Genomic DNA, 21871 nt, shown 5'->3' with positions numbered 1-21871 from the left:
CACACTCACCGGACCTGGGCTAGGACTGGGTCTGGGGGCTCCCGGAACTCGGCAGAAAATCCTACTCTGTGGGCGGGGTGGGGGAGGCACTGTGGAGTGGTGGGGGGCGGCCCAAGGGGCTGGGAGAGGGTCCGGCCCACTCTGCGCCTGGGCTGGGAAAGGTCCCGCCGGCGCAGGGTAGCAGGAAGCTCTCCGCACACTCACCGGACCTGGGCTAGTACTGGGTCTCACAACACATTTTAACAGCTGAATCCATGTAACTAATCCATGTAATCCATGTAACCCAAAGAAACAATATTAACAGTACCTAAGAATCCTCCTCTAATCTTTCTGTAGTTAACCAGCCCCCTCCATGGTACCCACTATCCTGACTTGTAATAGCAAATAAAATAGATTTGTTTTACTAAAACAAATAGATTTGTTTTACTAAAACAAATAGATTTGTTTTACTGGTTGTATTTTCTACAAACAGAACCATGCAATATGTACCCTTGAAGTCTTTTTGTTCAGTACACTGTTTCAGAGATGTTCTTCAATGTGTAGCTATATTCATTCTCATTGTTGTATAGTACTTCATTAGGCAAGTGTATCATAGTTTACTTTCCATTCTTTTGGTGAGGGGCACTTGGGTAGTTTTCAGTTTAACCACTATTATAATAGGATGCTATGTATATTCTTATACTTGTCTTGCTTCTACATGTGTCTGCATTTCTGTTGGTGTACATCCAAGATAGGAGTTACTGGGTCATAGGGTATGCATATGTTTAGCTTTTCTTCCAAGCTCATAGAATTAATTTATACTTCTACTATCAGTATTTGAGAATTCTAGTTCTTTTACATCCATGATAACACTAGATATTTTTTGAATGTTTCATTTTATCTATTCTGGTAAGCATGTCTATCATATCAAATTGTGGTTAAAATTTGTATTTGCCGGGCTGGCCAGATAACTCAGCAGACTAAAGTGCCTGCTTAGGCAGGCTCAAGACTGGGGTTAGATCGCCAGTGTGCTTTGCTGGTCCCGCTCCGGGTCCTGCTGAAACAGCGACTGAGACTGGATTTATTGGCATGCACCTGTAATCCCAGTGCTTGCAAGGCTGAAAACAGGAGGATCACTATGAGTCTGATCTGTGTAGTGAGACCCTGAAGACCCTGTACTAAATACATTTAAAAAATTGTATTTGCTTGATGGTTAATGATGTTAGGTATGTTTTTCATGTATCTTTTGGCCATTTGGCTATCCTCTCTATTGATAGAGTATCAGTTCTAGTCTTTTGCTGATTTTCATTTTCTTATTTGTAGGCGTTCTTTATATATTCTAGATATGAGTCCTTTGTTGGATAGATCTACTTAGAATCTCCCATTTTGTAAGATTCCTTTTAACTCTCTAAATGACATTTAAAAAATGATCAGATTTATTATCAGTGTTTATCAATGTTTTCCACTATGATGTCCTGTTAAAGAAATCTCTGCTGTGCTACGGTTTTGCTTATAGTTTTTCTTGATTTTCTTTCATTTACAATACTCTTCTCATGCCTTCTTCAATCTGTATAAGCCCTGTCCTTGCTGTCTGCTCTACATATCCATCCTGTCCACCTGATGAAGTGTCTTTCTCCCTGCTCCAGAGCCCTTGACTGCCTCTCTCCCAGCTCGGGTTACATTGTACCAGAGTCTGTGCTTGTCTATCTCAGGCACAACAGGAGCTATTCAAGGGCAAGGACCAAAGCATAGCATAGCAGCATAGAGGTGTGGTTAGGAAGACACTCTCAAAAGATCTGCGTGAGAAATGAAAGCCTTAAGAGCCCACAGCTGTTTGTCTTTATTTTTCATAGAGTATTTTGCAATCTTCCTTAATATATACCCCTCTATGGTGAGCATGAAGATTTTGTGCACGCAGAGGCAGTGCCCCAGATTGAGAGTCAACTACATTGCCATGCATTAGTGGGAGCCCATGAGCGGTGTCCAGAACAGGAGGCCTGGAGAGGGGACCTTTGCCTTTTAGAGTCGGAGTCATCCAGGCTTTTCAGAGAAGGCTTTTACTTGAGTCTTGGGTCAAAGCCACCCTTGCCTATAATCTTTGGAGTGCTTAGACGGTGTGCTTGCTGTAGGAGGGTCAGAACCTTCCCTGGAAAGGCTGGGAGGGATGGAGAAGGGCATGTGTACTGGAACCAAAGCTGTCTACTGTGTCCAACAAGTGTCCTTTAGGGGTAGTGGCAAATGTATTTGAGGACTTATTGTGTACCAGGGGCTGTTCCAGGCAGTGAGGGTGCAGTAGTGAGGAAAAATGAAAATTTTGGCCTCACGGAGCTTCTGTTCACGTCGGAGTAGAAAAGTAGTGTGTTGCATGGTGATAAATCCTGCAGAGAAAAATAAAGCAGAAACAAGGGGATAGAGTCCTGAGGAATCAGCAGAGTAGGAAAAGGTTTTAAATATTTATAGTGCAGTCAGGAAAGACCTCACTGGGAAGATGACATTGAACCAAAAATTTGAAGGCAGTACAGGAGCCAGCTCTCTGCGGGAAGGTGTCCCAGTACAGTGGGTGTGAAGACTGAGACAGGAATGTGCCCTGATGTGTTTAAGGATGTAGTAGGGAGACTCTGGCTGGAATGGAGCATACGGCAAGGGTATAGGTGAAGTGGAGCCATAACAGGAGCTGAGGGGATGAAGAGCTTTGTAAGTCGTTGTAAAGATTTTGGCTTTTTACTTTGAGTGAATGGTTCCTACAATTTTGAAAGTTTTGAGCAGAGGGTGGACAAGATCCACAGTGATTCCAGTGGTGGGTCAGTGTGAAGGTGTAGCTTATCAAGGGTCTGTTTTGATTGTTTCTATTTCCTCAATGAAATTGGAAGCAAAGCCACCTAAAAATGAGGATGAGTGGGATGTGTTAAAGTCAAGAGTTAGGAAAGTAAAACCCTTGGTTTGGGGACTTCCAGTGTCCCCTCTGGATCCTGAGTGTCCTCTGTTCTGTTGATATGGCTTCTCTTGCGTCTTTGTGTTCTCTTGGTATTTTCTCTATGCCACAGGTGGGAACATGGAAGTACTGAGACATGTCCAGTCCTTGTCTCCCAGCGCACTTCCTGAGAAGGTGCAGCTGATAGGTGATGTACTTTTTCAGCGTAGAAGAGGCCTCTTGCCATCTGTTAGGGGAAAATGAACCAGGTTAGAGAGCATGTGGAGCATGAGAATGAGGTCAGGACTCTGGAGCTGGAAGGCTTCAGAAAGACATTGACACTTGACCTGGCTGTTTAAGAAAGAATGAGGACAGGAAACATTCAAGATACAAGGAACTGCTCCACAAAGGGTTGGAGGCACACACAGTCCTGACGTGTGCAGAAGCGGCTACTGCAGAAGTGTGATGGCGCTGGCTAGAGGAAGTCACTGATGTGAGACGGGAGTGTGGCCCAGTGGCATCACGGCGTGGTCTTATCCCCATCATGCTGTTCTTGACCACATGAGAGAGGCAGTCACTATCTCCAGGAGCGTAGTTGTTTGTGAGACTGGCCTCCATTCTGCATTCTTACTTTTTGAAGTGGTGACGCATTCTTGGGCAAAGCGGGCTCTATCATCCCAGCAGGACTAGGTTTCTCTGCTTGCTGAGGGGTGGGATGTTCAGACTGGCAGAAACAGACGCTCCTACGTTTTGGAGACTATCTTGGAAGCAACAAGATGTCCTTTGGCCTGGAGTTGTTTTAACAAGCTCTCACTCCAGCTTAGGTTTTTGGGGGCATTGAAGCCCAGCTGAAAACCTCTGCAGAATCTGTGCAAAAGGATCATCCCATAGGAAAAAGATATCAAAAAGCAGTTAAGGTTGAAAACACAAATTGAAGGGACTTTCTTTGAGGGGGAGGGCTGAGGAAAAGGGTGTGGGAGTGATAAGTGGACATTGAAGAGTAGGAAGAGTTTTAAATATTTTTCTGAATATTATTTAGTAACAATAAATTTGTCTTTTCCTGTGGCTGGCTGAAGGGGATTTCAGCCTTCTAAGTAAGTATCTTTTAAAAATTCCTTGCAGTCCTGACCTCCCAATAAAACCAGCCCTGGTTTCTCTTCACCTGAGAGTTTATTATCCTCTTCACGTTTCTGTTCGAAGAGCTTTCGGGATATAGCATCACAGAACCTGGGGCTGAAATGACGTGATCTAAGACATAAGGTATGAAGCAGTAGTGAAGGGAGAGAAGGGACCTGGCCTTTTTCTAAGAGTGCTGAGACTCGAGAAAGCCTTCCCGGCGTCCTTTCTGAAGCATCTGACTCCACCCTAATTGTACCATTGCACCCTTCACCCTCCCTTCTTTTGCAATCTCTTAGGGACAGCAGAGCTGGAATTGTTCTAATGACCACCTTCCCTGGGTTGTGTGTCAGTGGGATAAGAGGAAGTATAGCGGAAAGGGGATGAGGTGCCACCTGAAGATATACTTATAAGTAAAATAAACCAGACCCACATGTGTAAATATCGTATTATCTCCCTAGTATAAGAACTTAAAAGAGGAATTACATATAGAAAGTTACAACACAAATAAAAGGAAAGCAAGAACTTGAGGATTGGACAATGAGGAGTGGGCAAGGAAAAAAGCTGGGAAATATAACAGGGGCAAAGCCATGCATTTGTACATACGAGATGGGTAGGGCAGTGATCCTGGGGGGACATCAGCAGGTTTTTGAGACTAGCAGTTGGCTGGTGGGATTCTTACCCTGACTAACTATATATGCTGATGCTTGTGAGCCAGGCAGCTGCACTGAGGATGGCGATGTGTAATAGAGGGGTCACGCTTGGAGTGCCTGCTATCCTGGTCTTCTAATTATATGTACTTCTTGTCATGACGTACGAATTATTACCATACTGTCTCTCAAGTAAAGATTTTTTTTTAAAGGGTAATAAATGAAAAAAAAAAAAAACAAGAATAAAAAAAATTGTCACAGGTCTGTCCTGTTACAATTCTGTATATGGTTATATTTCTAAATTTCTTTGTAAATACTTATTTCTAGTTTTTTAAAATTATTTTTCCTTCATATTCTGTAAGGACTTAAAATTCAGCATATCAATATTTGATGGAAAATACCTGTTCCATGATATGCCAAAGATGTTTGATTATTTAGACAGGTAGGGTAAACCAAACTGCATATATTGCAGGTTAATAATAAGCTTCTCTTCTGGAGGGTTCATAACCTAAGTTAGCAGATCAAAATTGGAAAAAAGGAAGGGCTGCAAGGTCAGCCAACATTTTGGCCCTAGCCTTTCAAGGTCAGTGAAGACCCAGGACATAGGAGAACCTGTACTGTAACATCATGTAACTCAGTTGTGCTCCAAATTTTCTGATCAAGGAGATTATGGAGCCACAGAGGAATGTGATCGATGATGTATAGTGTGCCTGGGGAGAGTCACATGGAGAGAAAAAATATTCTTTCAGGCTTTCACAGAGAGCAAATTGGTCAAGCAATGGCTGTGACTCATCCTTGTGGCTGACACTGACAAAGGATCTATGAAGTGCGGTACAGGGCTACAGAATAAATCCTGAGGGTACTTGACTGACCTTATCAGATACAAAAGTTACATTTCTTGTTATATATGTCTTGCTTTATCTTGGTCTTAACCATCCAGCAGAAATAAAAACAAGGTATATGAAGTAAAGCCATGTTAATACAATGAACTGTAAAAGACTCAAGTCAATAACTTCTGAGGATAACCCACTAATATTATAGACTGCTAGACAGTGTTGGATTGTTTTGCTGAATTCAAACACCTATAGTATTTAGATGCCAATAGAATATCCACCTCTGACAGGACTAAACAAAAAAAGGGGATACAAAGGAAAGATCATTTTGTATTTATATATACAAAATAGTTAGGATAGATATACAGCTACTTTCACTTAATTCAGTGAGAAGAAAGAGGTGTACTAATAGTGTTTGGACAGGATATCCTGTCTGCTTTTTGTGCTGTGGATAACCACTAAGAAGATAACAATGTACAATGTATTGATTATCAAAACTGTCCTATTAATCAGCTTTGAAGATGTCTCATTCATATTTGTTTCTCAATAAAATTTAAAAAAAAAAAAAAAAGGAAAGGGGATGAGGGAGACAGCCCAGGAGATAGAAAGGAAGGGGCCTTAGCTATTGCCCAAGTTCTGGGATCAGTCTGCTCCTAGAAATCTTCCTCCGTTTGAGGGCTAGGCAAGTACTCGCCAAAGAGAAAAGGCAGGGAAGAGCTGTGCTAAGCTGTCACTAGGGAGTAGGGTAACTTTTCCACAGGGAAATTAGCAGAGGCCTTTCCTGCTTCAGGAAGAACAGAAGATTCAAGAGCATAGAGGGTAACGCTCAAGTGCCATGGAGAGAGATCATCCTGATGTAGTATATTTGTTAAGCCCCTTGTCATGAGTGTAGTGTTGGATTCCAAGTCTCTCAGAGGAAGAAATGAAAGACCAGACTTTCCTCTGGGGAGGAGGAAAGGAAGGTAGGGCAGGGACAGAACAGAGGTGGATGAAGAAAGGTGCAGGAGGGAGTTAGTGGCTACAGCTGCACACTGTACAGTGACTACTGTCATTGTACTGGATGCGTGTCCTGGCTGTATTCGAGTTATCATTGCCCATGCAAGAGATCAGTTCCCTTTGCCAGCTTTTGTGTCTCTTTGGATTGCTTCTTAAGCTGCAACTTCCACAGGAACAACCTGCTTAGGAAGAGTAATGTAGTTGTCTGCAGAAATTCTCTTGTGTACTTGAGAGGCTTTCTTCATAAGGTGTTGTGACTTCTTACCTGGAATAGTAAAGAAGATGCTCGGCATTGTTTCTGTTTCTGCTCAACAAATCTTTAAACCCAGTGAGATGAGGCTTTCCTCCTTGACACTGTTGAGGCTCTACAAGGAATGCTGTCATAGCTACAGTTACACCTTCACAACGTACCAAAGGGACCTGCCCCTAAACAAGGGAAGGCAGTGTGTGTGTGTGTCACACACGTGTGTGCACGAACACTTTAGAATTGGAAAATGCATTGTTTTAGAGGCACTCCTGAAACTGACCCTCAGTCTGTCCTTCTTGGGCCTTTGGAGAAGTATCTGTGGATGAGATGATGGGGTTGGACTGCATTGCCAGAGTGGGGCTGGCCTGAGCAAAGCAGGGAGCCTTTTGAAGGGTCTTTCTTCTGCAGCAGTGAGGGGACCGGATGGGGTTTCCTGAAGCTGAGGGGCTGTGCCCTGTGCTGGCACTGGCTCAGTCTGCAGAGCTGCAGCCTCCTGCACTCACTGAGAGTCGGTCACCACCAGGTGAGGCTGGCTAGGGGAAGACCCTAGGCAGGGAGGGTCAGTGCTGAGTGAAGAGGGCTCACGTCAAAATGAACCACCTGGCCAGGAATTACTGTACAGAAATGCAGACCATGAAGACAGATTTTCTAAGTTTTCCAGAGAGGCTAGAATCTGAATTAATTCCTTTAATGTTTATAAACTAATTTAGTTTGGTGGAACCAGGGATTGAACTCAGGCCTTTGCGCTTGGCAGGCAAGCATTTATTCTACTGAGCTATCTCCTGGCCCCAAGATTTTTTTTTTTTTTAAAGAAAAAGAAAACAAATGAGACATACCTTTGCTTTTATAAATCATAGGTTTATGGCTTCTGGTTTTTTTTTTTTTATTGTAGGTAAGGGTCTACAGGGTGTTCAGGGTCTCACTACTAGATTGGACTTGTAGTGATCCACCTATGTACAGCCTCCCAAGAGCTGGGATTATAAGCACGTACCATCATGCCCAGTCTCTGGTCTTTTTTTTTTTTTTAAACATATTTGGTACAGGGTCTCACTATGCAGCTCCAACTTGGAATGATCCTCCTGTTTTCACCCTCCCCTGTGCTTGGCTTCTGGTCTAAAAAATCTTTTCCTAGTAGCTTGGAGTTGAGGGCAGAGTGGGAAGAGATTGTTAGCTACCTGGGAGGGAGGAAAAGTTATTTTGAGATAAAGAAGCCTGAGCACCTCCCTAGAAGACTGATGGAACTCTTTGGATGAGCTGTGGCTAATGCTTTCTCTGGATCTCCTGATGTAGGCAGGTGCTGCTTTGTCACGGGCAGCCAGTAGTTCTGTGCAGGACAGGGCAGAGGCAGCTGAGGGTGTGGAGGGGTGGAGGAGAGCCGAGTGTCAGCCTCTTCTTTGTTCCTCACTGGGCTGCCTCTGGGGAGCATGGTGAGTAGTGACCCCACATACCTTTGCAAGTGCTCTGCATGGTGCAGGACACAGGCTTGCCTACTTACAAGCATATAAGACTCAACAGAAGTGGTACTAGCAATGCAAGCATTAGTCCCCAACCCACCCAGACCATTTAGGAGGTAAAAGAGGACCTGAGGACTCTGTATTTTTAACAAGTGTCCATTGATGTGAAAGGAAGTGAGTGGGAGCCAAGCCTGGTGGTGCCTGCCTGTAACCCCAGACTCTGGGAGACCAAGGCAGGAGGATTGCAAGTTTGAGCTCAGTCTGCACAACTTAATGAGACCCTGCCTCAAAATAAAACATTAAATGAGGGCTGGTACTGTTTATTTCAATTGCTCATTATTTTATATTCTTGTCCATTCAAATGCAAATGAATTGTGTCTAGTGGAATATAATTGATTATTGCCTCATAGATGGGCCTGTTTTTCATCTACAGTATTTATATAAATTCATCAGGCCTCATTTGCCTTTGTAATGTGTGGTTCCTCGAATTTCCCTTTGGATCAGTTGTAGCATCTTACTGATTCCTTTGTTAATTAATGAATCAAATAAAATCTTTATACACGTTCATTTTTAAAGGGGGAGTCACTGGGAATGTAGCTCAGTGTGAAGGCTGTGGATTTAAGCCTCGGTCCTTAGGCTACTCTGAGAAAGACAGCTTAGGAAGTGTGGCTTAGAAACCTGCCACAAACATGGGAACAGTTTTGTTTTTCTGCTCTCTTTGTTCCATCTTCATGAGATTTTTTTTTTTTTTTAATGCTACAGGGGATTGAATCCAGGGCCTTGCACATGCTCTGTAAGCCCTTACTCTTTAAATGTAGAGATACGTCCCTTACCCTTTAAGTTTTTTTAAAAAATTTTGAGACAGGGTCTCACTAAGCTGCCAAGGCTGGCCTCGAGCTTTAATCTTGTGTCACCCTCTGAGTAGGTTGGATGACAGGTGTGTGCTACCATGCCCAGCAGGCTTTTTCATCTTATCCCACCAAATTTGAAGGTGGTCACATGTCATCTTCTTATTGGTTGGCTCTGTGTTCTGATGGTTGTTTCTACTATGTGGCAATTATGAATAATACTTTTCTTTTTTGGGGGGGGGGTGGTGGAACCAGGGATTAAACTCAGGCCCTTGCGCTTGCCAGGGAAGCGCTTATTCCACTGAGCCATCTCCCTGGCCCCCATGAGTAATACTATTACGAACATTTGTGTATAAGTGCTTGTATAGATATATGTTCTTATTTCTCTTACATATATACCTAGAAGTGAGTCCTGCTGGTTTATAAAGTAATTCTATGTATAACTGTTCAAGGAACTGCCAAAACGTTTTTCAGAATAACGCTTTTTTTTTTTTTAATATTCCTACCAAAACAAGTGAAGATTCAAATTTCTCAGCAGTTTTACGAGCAGTTGTTATTTATCTGTCTTTTCAAAGTTATTATAGTTATCCTAATGGATATAAAGCAATATGTCATGGTGATTTTGATTTATATTTCCCTAATAACTTGTGGCATTGAATAGTGTTTCATGTGCTATTTTATGTCTTTGGGTACTATTTAAATTGTTTATCTAATTTTTAATTGAGTTACTTTTTTTTTTTTGGTCAGTACTGGAGATTGAACCCAGGTCCTTTGCACAGAGGTATGTCACCAGCACTCTGTATTTTTTACCTTGAGACAGGGTCTTGCTAAGTTGTTCAGGTTGGACTTGAACTTGTGGTTTTTCTTATTACTGCCTCCCAAAGTGCTGGGATTACAAGAATGCTTTTAATATTCTGAAAACAAGTTCAGTAGCAGCTATATGCTTTGCAAGTAATTACTCTGTAAGTCTTTTTATTATTTATCTCAGTGGTATTGCTTACAGCATAAAAGATTTTTATTTTGATGTGAACTATGTCTCTTGTTGCTTGTGCTTTTGTTGTCACATCTAAGAAACCATCCTTAATCCAGTGTCACAAAGATTTATTTCTGTGTTTTCTTCTAGGATTTTTTGGGTTATATTTTGGCACTTCTTTTCAGGTTAGTGACCTGTTTGTACTTAGTAATTTCATATAGTATGCGATAGGATCCTGCTTTTTCTTTTGCAGCTAGATATCCAGCTTCCCCATTTGTTGCAAAGATTCTGCTTTACTCCCTGACTGGTCTTAGACTCCTTATTGAAATTCAGTTGCCTATAAATGTGTTTCTTTTTAAATTCTTGGTTCTGTTCCATTCATCTCTATTTATATTACTCTGTCAGTACCATTACATCTTCATTACTGTAGCTCTGTAGTGTGTTTTAAAATTAGCAAGTTTGAGTCTTCTGCCTTTGTTCTTCTTTTTCAGGATTTTTTGGCTGCTTGCATTTTCATAAAATTTTAGGATCAGGTTGTCATTTCTGTAGAGAAGCCTGTCTTGACTTTCATGGGTATTCTGTTGACTCCATAGATCAATCCAGGATGTATTGCTATCCTAAAAATACTGAGTTTCCTGGTCCGTGAACATGGGATGTCTTTTCCATTTTTTAATGTCTTTAATATCTTTCAGTGATGTTTCATAGCTTGCAGTTCCCAGGACTTCTTAAATTTGTTTCTAAGTGCTTTATTCTATTTGCTGCTGCTGTTAATGGATTTTTTTAAAACTTCATTTGTAGATTTTTTTTTTTATTGCTAGTGCCTAGAAATAAAGTTGATTTTTTTCTTAAACATTGATATATTCTGCAAACTATCTGAACTCACTGTGACAAGATGCCAGAGGTAATCAACTTAGGAGGAGGCAAGGTTTATGTTGGCCCCCAGTGCATGCCTGGTTGACTTCAGGCTTGTGGTGAAGTGGGACCTCATGATTCCCACTGTGTGGCAGAGGTGGCCTCTTTGCCTCCTGGCGGCAAGGAAGCAAAGAGACAGGCAGCAAGCGGCTGGGTCCTCGTATCCCCTCAAGTGCAGGCAGTCTGTGACCACGTGGCCCTGCCTCCTGAGGGCTCTACAAATGCTTCCAGCAGGGCCATGTCAACATTTTTAATAGACGTTTGAAGAACGTACCACTTACTTACTAGTTTAGTAGTGTGTTTGTAGAATCATTAAGATTTTTCTACCCTTCTCCCCTTCTTTTAAAGACAAGATCTTGCTATTTAGTTCAGGCTGGCCTTGAACTCACTACATAATCCAGGCTGGCCATGAACTCGTGGCAGTCCTTCTGCCTCAGCCTCCCGAGTGCTGGAATTACAGGTGTGTGTCACCAAACAAAAATGATTTCTAAAAGGGTGGTGCTTTTATTGTAGGTGATATACCAGCTAACAGTGTATGATATATAAGTGAATATTTTTTGCTTCATAGATATTTTAAAACTTCCATGTATATTAATGTAATCTGACATGTATTAGAAAAAATATAATTGTTACTTCTAGCAGATAGTTTTATGATATCTACTCACATGTCTCTTTATCAGAATAGTCTGCCTTAAACATCCTATTATTAATACTATGTCCTTCACTCTTTCCCTCTCTCTTGGTTTATTTATGTTTTTCTTCATTCTACTTTTTGTGTTTTTCTGAGAAAAAAATCTTGCTATATAGGCAACATTTTTGATCTTCCTGCCTCAGCCTCCCAAATGTTGGAATTACAGGCCTATGCCACCATTCATACCACTTACCATGGCCTAGTATGTTATGTGCAGACACTTACATGTCACAGACATGGGGTACACGCATGCTTATTGTCTGTTTCTCCCTACTAGGGTGTGAGTTCCCTGAGGACAGAGTCTTTATTATTCTTTGCTAGATCATTATGGATGGATGGCTTATTATTTAGAATAAGATTTTTTATAAAGAAATGAAAGTCAGTTTTTAAGTTTATTAACACAAAAGGTACTATTTACTAATTTAGGAGGTGTGTAACTAAAAGAAAAATCATAAACGCGTGTGGAAGTTTGAGAAACTTTTAAATGAAGACAGGTGAGATTGAGATGGATTTTTTTTTTTCTTTTTTCTTTCCATCCTTTCTTTTTTCTTTGTGGTGCTAGGATCAAACCCAGGTCATTGTACATTCTAGGCCAGCACTCTGCCAGTGAGCTTCACTCCAGCCCCCAGAAAACAGCTTTTTTTTAAAAAAAATTTTTTTTCCTGTGAATTGATAAATTATCTCTTAGCTTGAACACCTCCCTCTCCCAGGCCAGAGGTCTCTTGAGGCTCCTAAGCTGTAACACATGGAGGGGAGCATATGCGGGAACGTGGTTTCTATCACCTGCCACAGAAAACCTCTTGGCAGTCTTGGAGGTCATCTGGAAGATGTTGAGGTGCTCCTGACTGCCTGTGGAAACTTGGCTTACAGGCTTGTCTTCTTTGCAGGGCTCTGGGTTTGCAGAGAGCCGAAATGACCATGACTGCCAACAAGAATTCCAGCATCACTCATGGAGCCGGAGGCACTAAGGCCCCTCGGGAGACTCTGAGCAGGTGGGTCGGGGAGAACTGCCAGGAAATGGCACTAAGGGACAGCAGAATGGCCTGAGTTTTGCATAGGATTCTTGCCAAAATGTGCTCATCGTGCTTCCGACAGCCATCCAGGTCACAAGTCTGGGCCCAGCTTCTGAAGCCTTCATAAGACACAGCAGACAGTAACCTTAAAATAGGCTTTGCTTCCTGCTGTTGGGGGACTGTAGCATTCCAGGGGTGGGGCCAGCAAGTTGGCAGATACACTTCTGATGGTAACCTTTTCCCAAGGTAGACAGCTTGGGGCCTGGGCCTGAGCTAGGTTGTGCTGTTATGAGGGGGCCAACTGCACTAGGGTTGGGGGGGGGGGTTGGCAGTTAGGAGGTATCCATAAAGTCTAAGTAGGAGTCAAGATCCTGTAAGAATTTGGACTGGGCTGAAAACAAAAGCAGCTTGGGGAATTTTAGTCAATGTAAGCTTCAATTTACTTACATGTTTTTACCATTTTTTAAAAAAATGGGAATGTAGGACTGCAGAAAAACCATAGGTTATGGAATCCTTCACAGTTGGGTTCACATCCAAGTTCTACTTACCAAATAGTGAGATCTCATCTGTAAGATTATAATGATATGTGCAGACCCCCCCTCCCAGGGCACACTGTGATGAGACAGTGATTGAGACTGGGCATGGTGATGCACGCCTGTAATCCCAGCACTTGGGAGGCTGAAAACAGGAGAATCACTAGGAGTCTGATCTACCTAGTGAGACCCTGTAGACCCTGTACTAAAAAATAAATAAATAAATAAATAAGTAAAAAGATTATAATGATAAAGTTGCATAGTAGCTGGCGTGAAGCCACTCATTAAATACTAGCTTTCTCCGTATGAGGTAAAAACTTCCGGAACCAGCATTTGGGTATACAGTGCTGCCACTGGGGCTTCTCCAGGATTGGCCAAAGTTGCCTGTGATGTCCTAGAAGAACCTCCTGGCTGTTTTATTAAAGCTACATACTTTTCATAGGTCTTTCTGCCAAATCCTCAGTTGGACAGAATTGTCTTTTGGGCTCTTGGCCACTAGGATGAACACCTATGTGAATGCTTAGCTGGGGTTGGCATAAGCTTGCTCTTTCCTGGATATCTGGGTTATGCAGTGCTAGGCTAAGCCCAGCAGGGTGTGGCCCACTCAGGGCTGGCAAAGGTGGTGGTAGATGTTTGTTTATTCAGAGCTGGCATCCAGACAGAGGGCACAGGATGTTGCTCCTTAGAGATGTAGCCCCATGCAGGGTTTGGTCCTGGTAGAAACAGTCTGGTGGGCCAGACATGGTGGTACATGTCTGTAATTAGAGCTACTCTGGAGGCTGAAGCAGGAGGATTGCAAGTTCAAGGCCTGTGTGGGCAACTTAGCAGGACCCTGTCTTGGAGTAAAATTAAAAGAGCTAGAAGTATGTCTAGTAGTAGAATTCTTGCCTACACAAGGCCATGGGTTCAATTGTCATGGACTCTCTCTCTTTCTCTCTGTCTCTTGAATCAGTGTCAGCCACACAGGGTCAGGTAGGCTCTACTGTTGTTAGCTATGTAGGAGCTTGGTACATGGCTAACCAAGTTGAGTATTCACAGCAAGACCAGTAAGAACTGGTGTCTGAACTGAACTCTTCCAGCGCATTTATTGGCCAAGACATACAGGCCGAGATCCCCAGAGTGTTTGCCTCCTCTTGCCTGCTTCTGGCTCTCACCAGCCTGGTGGCATGTCTCACTCCTCAACCATGGCTGATGGGACAGGTGGAGACTAGCAATTATGGTTCTCATTTTTTTTTGTATTTTAGGGAAGGGTCTACAAAAGTGTTCAGGGTCTCACTACTAGATTGGATTTATAGTGATCCACCTGTTTATAGCCTCCCAAGAGCTGGGATTATAGGCACTTTCCATCATGCCCAGTCTCAATTGCCGACTGAGCGTGCCCCAGGGCTGGGGCCAGTGTGGCAGGCCCAGGGATGAAACCACCGGCCCCTCCTCCTACTTGCAGGCGGTTTAGTCCACGGAGCTATTTGGCCAGCCCTGGTTCTCATTTTTTAAAAAATGTCAGACTATGATGGGGGTAAAACATATGTGATTATATAGTGCTTTTCTTAATTTTAAAGAAATATTTAATTTAATAGTAAATTTAGAATTTGAAGATTACCATGCCCGGCAGCCCTCAGCTGCTTTAAGTATTCATTTTTCATCTCAGTTCCACTCTGTGGAGGTGTGGGGTGGACAGATGGGAGGGAATGTGTGGTATTTACATTAAGTTGCAAAGCAGAATCAAGTCTGCCGACAGATTCCCAGTTTCTGTTTGGAATAAACGCCTACATGTTTCTAAATGTTTTTAGAAATTGCCCTTCCGGATGTACTTGCCATCCAAACATGCTGGATGCTGTTTGTAAATCTGAACTTCGGATGTGTCTTGGAAAGTATCTTTCCAGCCCCCCTTCTAAGTGTTTGCTTCTTTCTTGCCACATTTCCGTTTTTCTCTTTCTCCATCTCCTTCCTCCTTTCTTTTCTGAAACTTTGCCTTTCGGCCTGAAATCAGTGACCAGCTGTACCCTTCCCTCAGAGATCACCTCTGGGTGGTAGGTGTTAGCTAGACCTCGTGGTCTGGTGGAGTCTGTTCTCTTCACCGTCAGCCAGAACCTGGGCATATTCTTTGGGCTGGGTTAGGCTGGAAAGCAGTGATTCATCTAGAAAGTTACTCTCTGAGTTCTGAGAGTTCTCCTTGGCGCCAGGCTTTGTGCTGGACACTGGGGAACGATGATGACTCACTTGATCTCCACATCATCGACAACTTGGATTGATAATCTTGGTGTCTGAATTTCTTAGCCTGACCTTTCAGTAGATGTTTGACAGCAACCACAAGTTCTTTGGTCATTGCCAACCCAGGAGTCTAAGGTGGAGTAGACACCTCAATATGGACCTCCACATCATCCACACCATCCCAGGGTACTAAAAGTTATTTGTATCTAGCTTTGAGGGAAGGACACCAGACCACTTTGTGGTCTGGAGCACAGGAAACTAGTGGAGATGAGCAGGTGGGACCTGGTGAAACTTTCTAGATAAGTATTTGTAGGGCTTTATCTCTAATTTGTGTAAGAATACACCTGGTGCTACCACAGAGCCAGTTTGGGTTAAAGCTCCTAGGTTTTTACAGGTGTTTTTATCAGTTTCTTCCCTTTGTTTTCCTTTGCAGTCCAGTCTTAATTAGGCAAGAACCTTAGGAAGAGAAAACCTGAACCTTAGGAAGAGAACCTATGTTTTGTTCTTGGCTGCGTCTTGTTCTCTTGGAACTGACTTCTTTTCTTCTTCGCTGGTGAGGCTGATGGACACACTGCTTCACCTTTGCCTGCCACACAGGCTGTTTTCTCCCTAGTTCAGCTGACTTGGCACCAGCTCTGGGAGTGGGGGGCGGGGTGGGGTTCTCAAAACTCCTCTGAATTCCAGCCTTACTGGGTTGGTGCAGAGCACCTGGGGTGGGACTGGAAGCAGTCTGAGATTTGTGGACAAAGAAGTATTATGTGGAGAGCTAATCTGAGTGCTTCCATGGGGTGAACTCACTTGTGCAGTCTGACGTGGCAGGCCGCAGGGGAGGGGCTCCCCCCAGAGGACCTGCCTCCTCCGTGCATTTCCTCAAGTGTCTTCAGCTGTAGCACCTGGATTGTCACAACTTGGAACTCTCAGTCTCTCGTGTTTGGGACCCTTGGTTCTAGTTCTAGTTTCAGGAAACCTAAATATCTGTAAGAATGGGACCTCTTGAGGGGCACAACTTTGGCTTCTGTTTCCAGAGTCTGGCACCATTAATGCATAGCATGTAGAAAGCATTACTGGTCCGTCGATGGTTTGACCAGTTGGCTGGGAGGGCAACATTTCATGGAGCAGTATTCTGCTCTACTCAAGTCCTTGTAGAACCTTCCAAACTATTATACTTCCTTTAAAAACTTTCTTTTACAGGTATGCCTGTAATCCCAGCTAGTCAGGAGGGTGCTGCAGAGGATCTCAAGTTCAAACCTAGCCTGGTCGATTTCTGATGGGTTCTTTGCCATAGACTCTCTTTCCATGTAGTCCACAGGTTCTTTTTTTGGGCAGGGGGCCAGAACCAGGGATTGAATTCAGGCCCTTCCTCTAGCCAGGGAAGCACTTATTCTACATCTCCCCGGCCCCTTCCACAGGTTCTTAGAAACCCAAGCTTAAAAGAGGCATTAGAATTCATTCATTCTAATGAACTTGATTTAAGCATTAGGAAACTGAGGTGCAGGAAGAGGGAGTGCTCACCAGGGATAAAGTTAATGTCTGTCTTGATCGTTGTTTTGTTGTATTGTACCACCCCATTCAAGTCTCCGGAAGCATTACTAGCATCTTCCTCCTCAGAAAATATTGCTGTCCACAATAAGGGCAAACTCAGCTGTGTTTGCAAGGTTTCCTGCAATCTGGCCCTGGTCTTTTTCTGCAGTCTTTTTATTTTATTTATTTATTTTTTTAATATTTTAGTACAGGATCTACAAGGTCTCACTATATAGATTGGACTTGTAGTGATTCTCCTGTGCTTAAGGGACCAGGGAGTTGGCTCAGTAGAATAAGTGCTTCCCTGGCAAATGCAAGGGCCTGAGTTCAATCCCCTGTTCTGGGGGGAAAAAAAGTCCTGTTTTCAAGCCTCGCAAGCACTGGGATTACAGGTGTGTGCCACCACACCCAACCTCAGTTGCCATCTCAGTGTGCCCCAGTCTCTCTCTCCTAAGATCCAGGTCTCATAGTGAAAAGTGAAGCAGATCAGGTGCACAAGCTTCAATAGCACATGGTCTCTCTTGTATGAGACACCAAAGTATAAAGAAAAGAAAGAGCAAAATAAAAGATAGACAATAGGAAACAAGAAGATAGGTCTTTTCCAAATGGGAAGGGAACCAGAGATGGAGGGAGAGGGGAGGGAAGGAAGGGGAAAGAATTATGTACTTGTTCCAACTCCCCGAGGTGGATATAGCCATTATGTACTGTAAGCATATACTGATAAAAATAAATCTAGGTCTCATCCTGTTAGTAGCCCCAAAGTGGAGGATATCGCCATCAAAGTCAGATCTGCGTGCACATAACGCTTTGGGGGTACAGTTCTTTTCATGGTGTGTATAGCTCCTCAAGTATTGTTCTTGCTGCAAAGGTCGCTGAACTAAAGATAAATATATATGTTCCCCCTGTGCCCCAGTGGGATGCCTAGGGTGTCCACTACAAATGCTTCTTCTCATAAAGAAGGAAACAGGGCACCCAGCAGTCATTGGTCCATTGTAATTCTTATATGAGTAAAGCGTATATTGCGAATTCTTCAGTTTGGTCTTATTTTGCTGCCTGGAGCCATTTACCTTGTCTCTGTCTTCACTTGTTTGTCTTTTGGTTCTGCCTTCTGGTTACTCCTACATAAAAAGCAACTCATTTTTACAGGTGAATATTTTTCTCCAGCTGTGTCATGCCTGTAACATGTCAGGGGTCAAGAGTCATCCTTTGGTGTTTTTACTGTGTGTTCTTTTCAGTCCAAGATGACGCATTTCCTTTAAGAACTTTGTAGGTATGCCAGACATGGTAGTGTATGCGCGTACTCCAGCCACTTGGGAGGCTGAGGCAGGAGGATTGCAAGTTCCAGGCTCACCTGGTCAATTTAGTAAGACCCTGTGTCAAAAAAGGGCTTAGGATATAGTTGAATGGTAGAGTACTTGCCTAACATGCCAGGCTCTGAGACCAATGCTCAACACAAAACAACAGAAACAAAACCTTCATTGGTTTCTTACGATCAGCTTATAATTCACTATAATAGACACGAGGCACACAGACAAACCACTTAAAGATAAGGCCCCTGTCTGTGTTGGGGCTCCTGTGAGATTGCTGTGGAATTTCAGAAGCCTTCTTATCTGTAGAGGGTCTTCAAGGACAGCTCTTAAGACGCTGGAAGCCTTTTGGCCTCTCTGTAGGGTTCCGTGAGGTGGTGCTTTCAATCATTTCTGGGGTCTTAATAAGGATTTTTCAGTCCTGCTTTAAGTCTCCTACAGATTTATTGAAGGATAAGGTTTAATAACCTATAATACTGAGTGTACAGTTGAGTTTTTGAACATATGGTCAGTAAAACCATCACTGTGATCTGGAAGTGATTTTTCTTATTCTCTCTCTCTCTCTCTCTCTCTCTCTCTCTCTCTCTCTCTCTCTCTCTCTCTCTGCACTTGTGTGCATGTTAGGGTTGTGCCTGGGGCCTTTGTACCTAGCTATACATCTGAAGCCCTTTTTTAGTTTTAGTTTTTATTTTGAGATAGAGTTACAGATTGCTAAATTGGCCAGGTTGGGTTCAAACTTGTGATCTTCCTGCCTCAGCCTCCCAGAGTGTTGGGATTACAAGCCTGTGCTATCACACCCAGTTTGAAGCTGCTTCTTAATCTGAGAATTTTTTCCTGTCTAGATAGATTGGAAATGAAAAATGGTTTATTATCTGATGCAGTAAAGCTTTTTTCATTTATGTGTGCTTTAAAGTTTGCTTGAAAACTGAATAGTTCCTTTTGTAGTTCATCTCTGTTTCATCGTTGGCAGCTAAAGTCAGAGAGCACCTTTAGCGCTTTGCCTGCAAATTTCCATAACTAGTTCCTCAAATTTGTTAGCTATATTTCCTATTTTCTATGTTATCACAGGTGACAGAATCCCCTAACTTTTCAGCACCACGAGTTCCCTCTCTTCTGGCTTCTAATAGCATTTTCCTTACTCACCTTTAAGTCTCTACTGACTGCAGAAGTCAGCATTTTCAGATATTATGTCAGTAGATAATAGCACCCCACTTACATATGCCAAGATCTGTTATCTGTTGCCAGATAATCTTCTGAGATTCACTAGACCATTTTATTATGGTCCCAGATTCTGTTTATTAGGCCAGAGTTCTGCAGAGATGGCATGTCCCTAGTCCATGATGTCTGCAATCTTTCTAAAAAGACTTCAAAGTTTAGGGTGATCCAGGGGTCAGGGACCCATGTCTCCTGGCTGTGTCTAACTCATGTGTAGAAAGGTGTGGCCTGGCCTTGCCCATAGCATGTGGTACAGGAGTTAGAAGCTGCTCATGCCTTGGGGCCTGGGCCTGAAAGGTGGCGCTTTGTCATTTCCCTTGCATCTATTGGTCAGGGAGTTACAGAGCTTGGATTCAAGAGGACGTTTTGACAGAGACAAGTTGAAGGATGTGGGGACTATGCAAATGCCCTTGAAGTAGTTTCTTAGAAAGGAATTTGTGTCCTTTTTGGCTTTGCACAATGCCCAGCCCTACTTACACTGTATAGTAGCCCAGTTTGTACCAGGCCAGGGATTTTCCTGTCAGGTGTTCACACCCTTGGCGAGGGCTTTGGCACTATAAATGCACTCCCTATGCGTTGCTGCTACTCCTGAGAGTAGTTGTGCATTCCTACCCAGAGAAGAGCTCTGCAGTCCTCTTTGTGCTGCCTTAGAAATCAGCTGGGTAACAGACAAGATGGCATTGGTAGATTCTTAGAAGTACTTTCTGGAGTTGAAAAAGCCACTCAGTATATTCTTGGATCCCAGCTACCATTCTCTTCTTCCTGGCCAACTATTATTGACTTTGCAGGTCTCTCTGGGTGGAGGCCTGAATGTAGCTCCACTCAGAGGCTGCTGTGGACTCTGTTGGGAACTCCTGGCCGCTTAAAATGAGATTGCTTTGGGAAGAGGAAGGACAAGTTGTGTTACCCAGTTGTCTGGCTTTTTCTTTTTTTTTAAATGTATTTGGTACAGGGTCTTACTATGCAGCTCAGACCCATAGTGATCCTCCTGTTTTTAGCCTCACCAGCACTGGGATTATAGGCGTGCACCACCATGCCTGGTCTTGGTGGCCAGCTCACTGTGCTCGTAGTGGGGCCAGCAGGTCTCTTGCTTTTTATTGGAGCTGTTCTGGAGTGGGATGTCAGTGTTAGTTCCTGGGCAAGTCCCTTCTCTATGCAAACTCCTAGCTCTGCTGATAGGTCTCAGGCTGCCTGTCTTCTTTTTCTCCTCTGTGCTCAGATTGTGGATGTAGGGTAGCACAGTGAGAATACTGTCCCCAGAGGTGGGGCAGTCACTCAGAGAGAGAGAGAGAGAGAGAGAGAGAGAGAGAGAGAGAGAGAGAGAGAGAGAGGGAGGCTGGGGAGACGACATTGATGCCTACTGAGCCAACAGGCTCCCCCTTGGGTGAGCAGCCCTAGGAGCCACTCTGAGGTGGTTTTAATTGAAACAGGCTAGGTACCTGTTAGTATGGATGATGATATACAGGAAGCTGGGCCTCAGCAGACGCAGTCTTTTGCCTTCGGGGGTTATTGTGCAGCCTCCTAAGACTTCTCCTCAAATGATTCCAACTTGCTGCCTTCCTGATACTAGTATTTCTAGTAATCCGGTGGCCAGGAAAAAAAAAAAAAAAAAAGAAAAACAACTTTAAGCCTACTAAGTTCAGAACCTTTCTTCCAAAAAGTCTTCTGGTGCATGTGATATATTTGGGGCACCCCTGGCCACAAATGCTTCATACAGTGTTACTTGAGAGGGGCTTGGCCATATTCATAGGAAACAACTGAAGTGTGTTACTTGCACTTTAAGTTTCTGTCTGTGCGTGTTCAAGCAGGCACGGATGTTGCTTTTTCTTCATGTTGGTTTGCTCTGTGTGTTCATGGTCCTCTGTTTCTTTTAAATTTCCTGTGTACCCTCCTCTTCTGTTTATCTTATTCCTCCCTTCTGCAAATGTTGGTTTTGGCAAGTTCTGTGCCATGGAGTTGGCATTGGTGCCTGTGCCAGCAGCTGAACCAGCTGCCACTGACAAGCTGTGGCTCACCAGGCACCTGGTTCCCTTGGTCACGCTCTGGGACTATAGAGCAGAGTGAGATGACGAGAGTGGGTCTTGACTCTTTACTTTGTATTTTATTTTATATTTTTCTACCATTATGGAATTATTTAGTGTTTGCTTTTACAAATTGACATCATTTGAGTCATACAGCTAGTATCAAAGGATGGCCAGAGTAAGTGTTTCCCTCACTGTATAAAGAACTGGAGGCTCAGAATTTCAGGAACTTGCCCATGAGCACACCTAAGAAGTGTTAGAACAGGACCCAGGTCTCTAAACTTTTGGTCTGGTATGCACTATGGGAGAGGACTTTGGAGGCTGATAGCCATACTGGGCTTTTTGTGTTGTTCTTCAGATCTTGTTGTACAGTAAGGGAGGCAGAGAAGTCTGTAGGGCCTTCCCCTGGGTGGAGGCATAAAAGGAACCTAGGTTTTCAT

The 21871-nt window shown here is 43.4% G+C and overlaps 1 protein-coding gene across 3 annotated transcripts in view; it reads left to right on the top strand.

The window, feature by feature from the left end:
* St5 (suppression of tumorigenicity 5) overlaps positions 1–21871 on the top strand; it is a 179446-nt gene that overhangs the window by 114853 nt on the left and 42722 nt on the right. For all 3 annotated transcript variants that reach the window (XM_023707591.1, XM_004647337.2, XM_023707592.1), the window contains one exon: positions 12498–12602. In XM_023707591.1, coding sequence (XP_023563359.1) covers positions 12523–12602 — 80 coding nt within the window. In that variant the 5' untranslated portion in view covers positions 12498–12522. The remainder of the gene's footprint in view (positions 1–12497; positions 12603–21871) is intronic.

This window comes from Octodon degus, unplaced genomic scaffold (genome assembly GCF_000260255.1).
Source record: "Octodon degus isolate 3935 unplaced genomic scaffold, OctDeg1.0 scaffold00302, whole genome shotgun sequence".
NCBI lineage: Eukaryota > Metazoa > Chordata > Mammalia > Rodentia > Octodontidae > Octodon > Octodon degus.
This window is presented reverse-complemented; position numbering and strand designations above follow the sequence as displayed.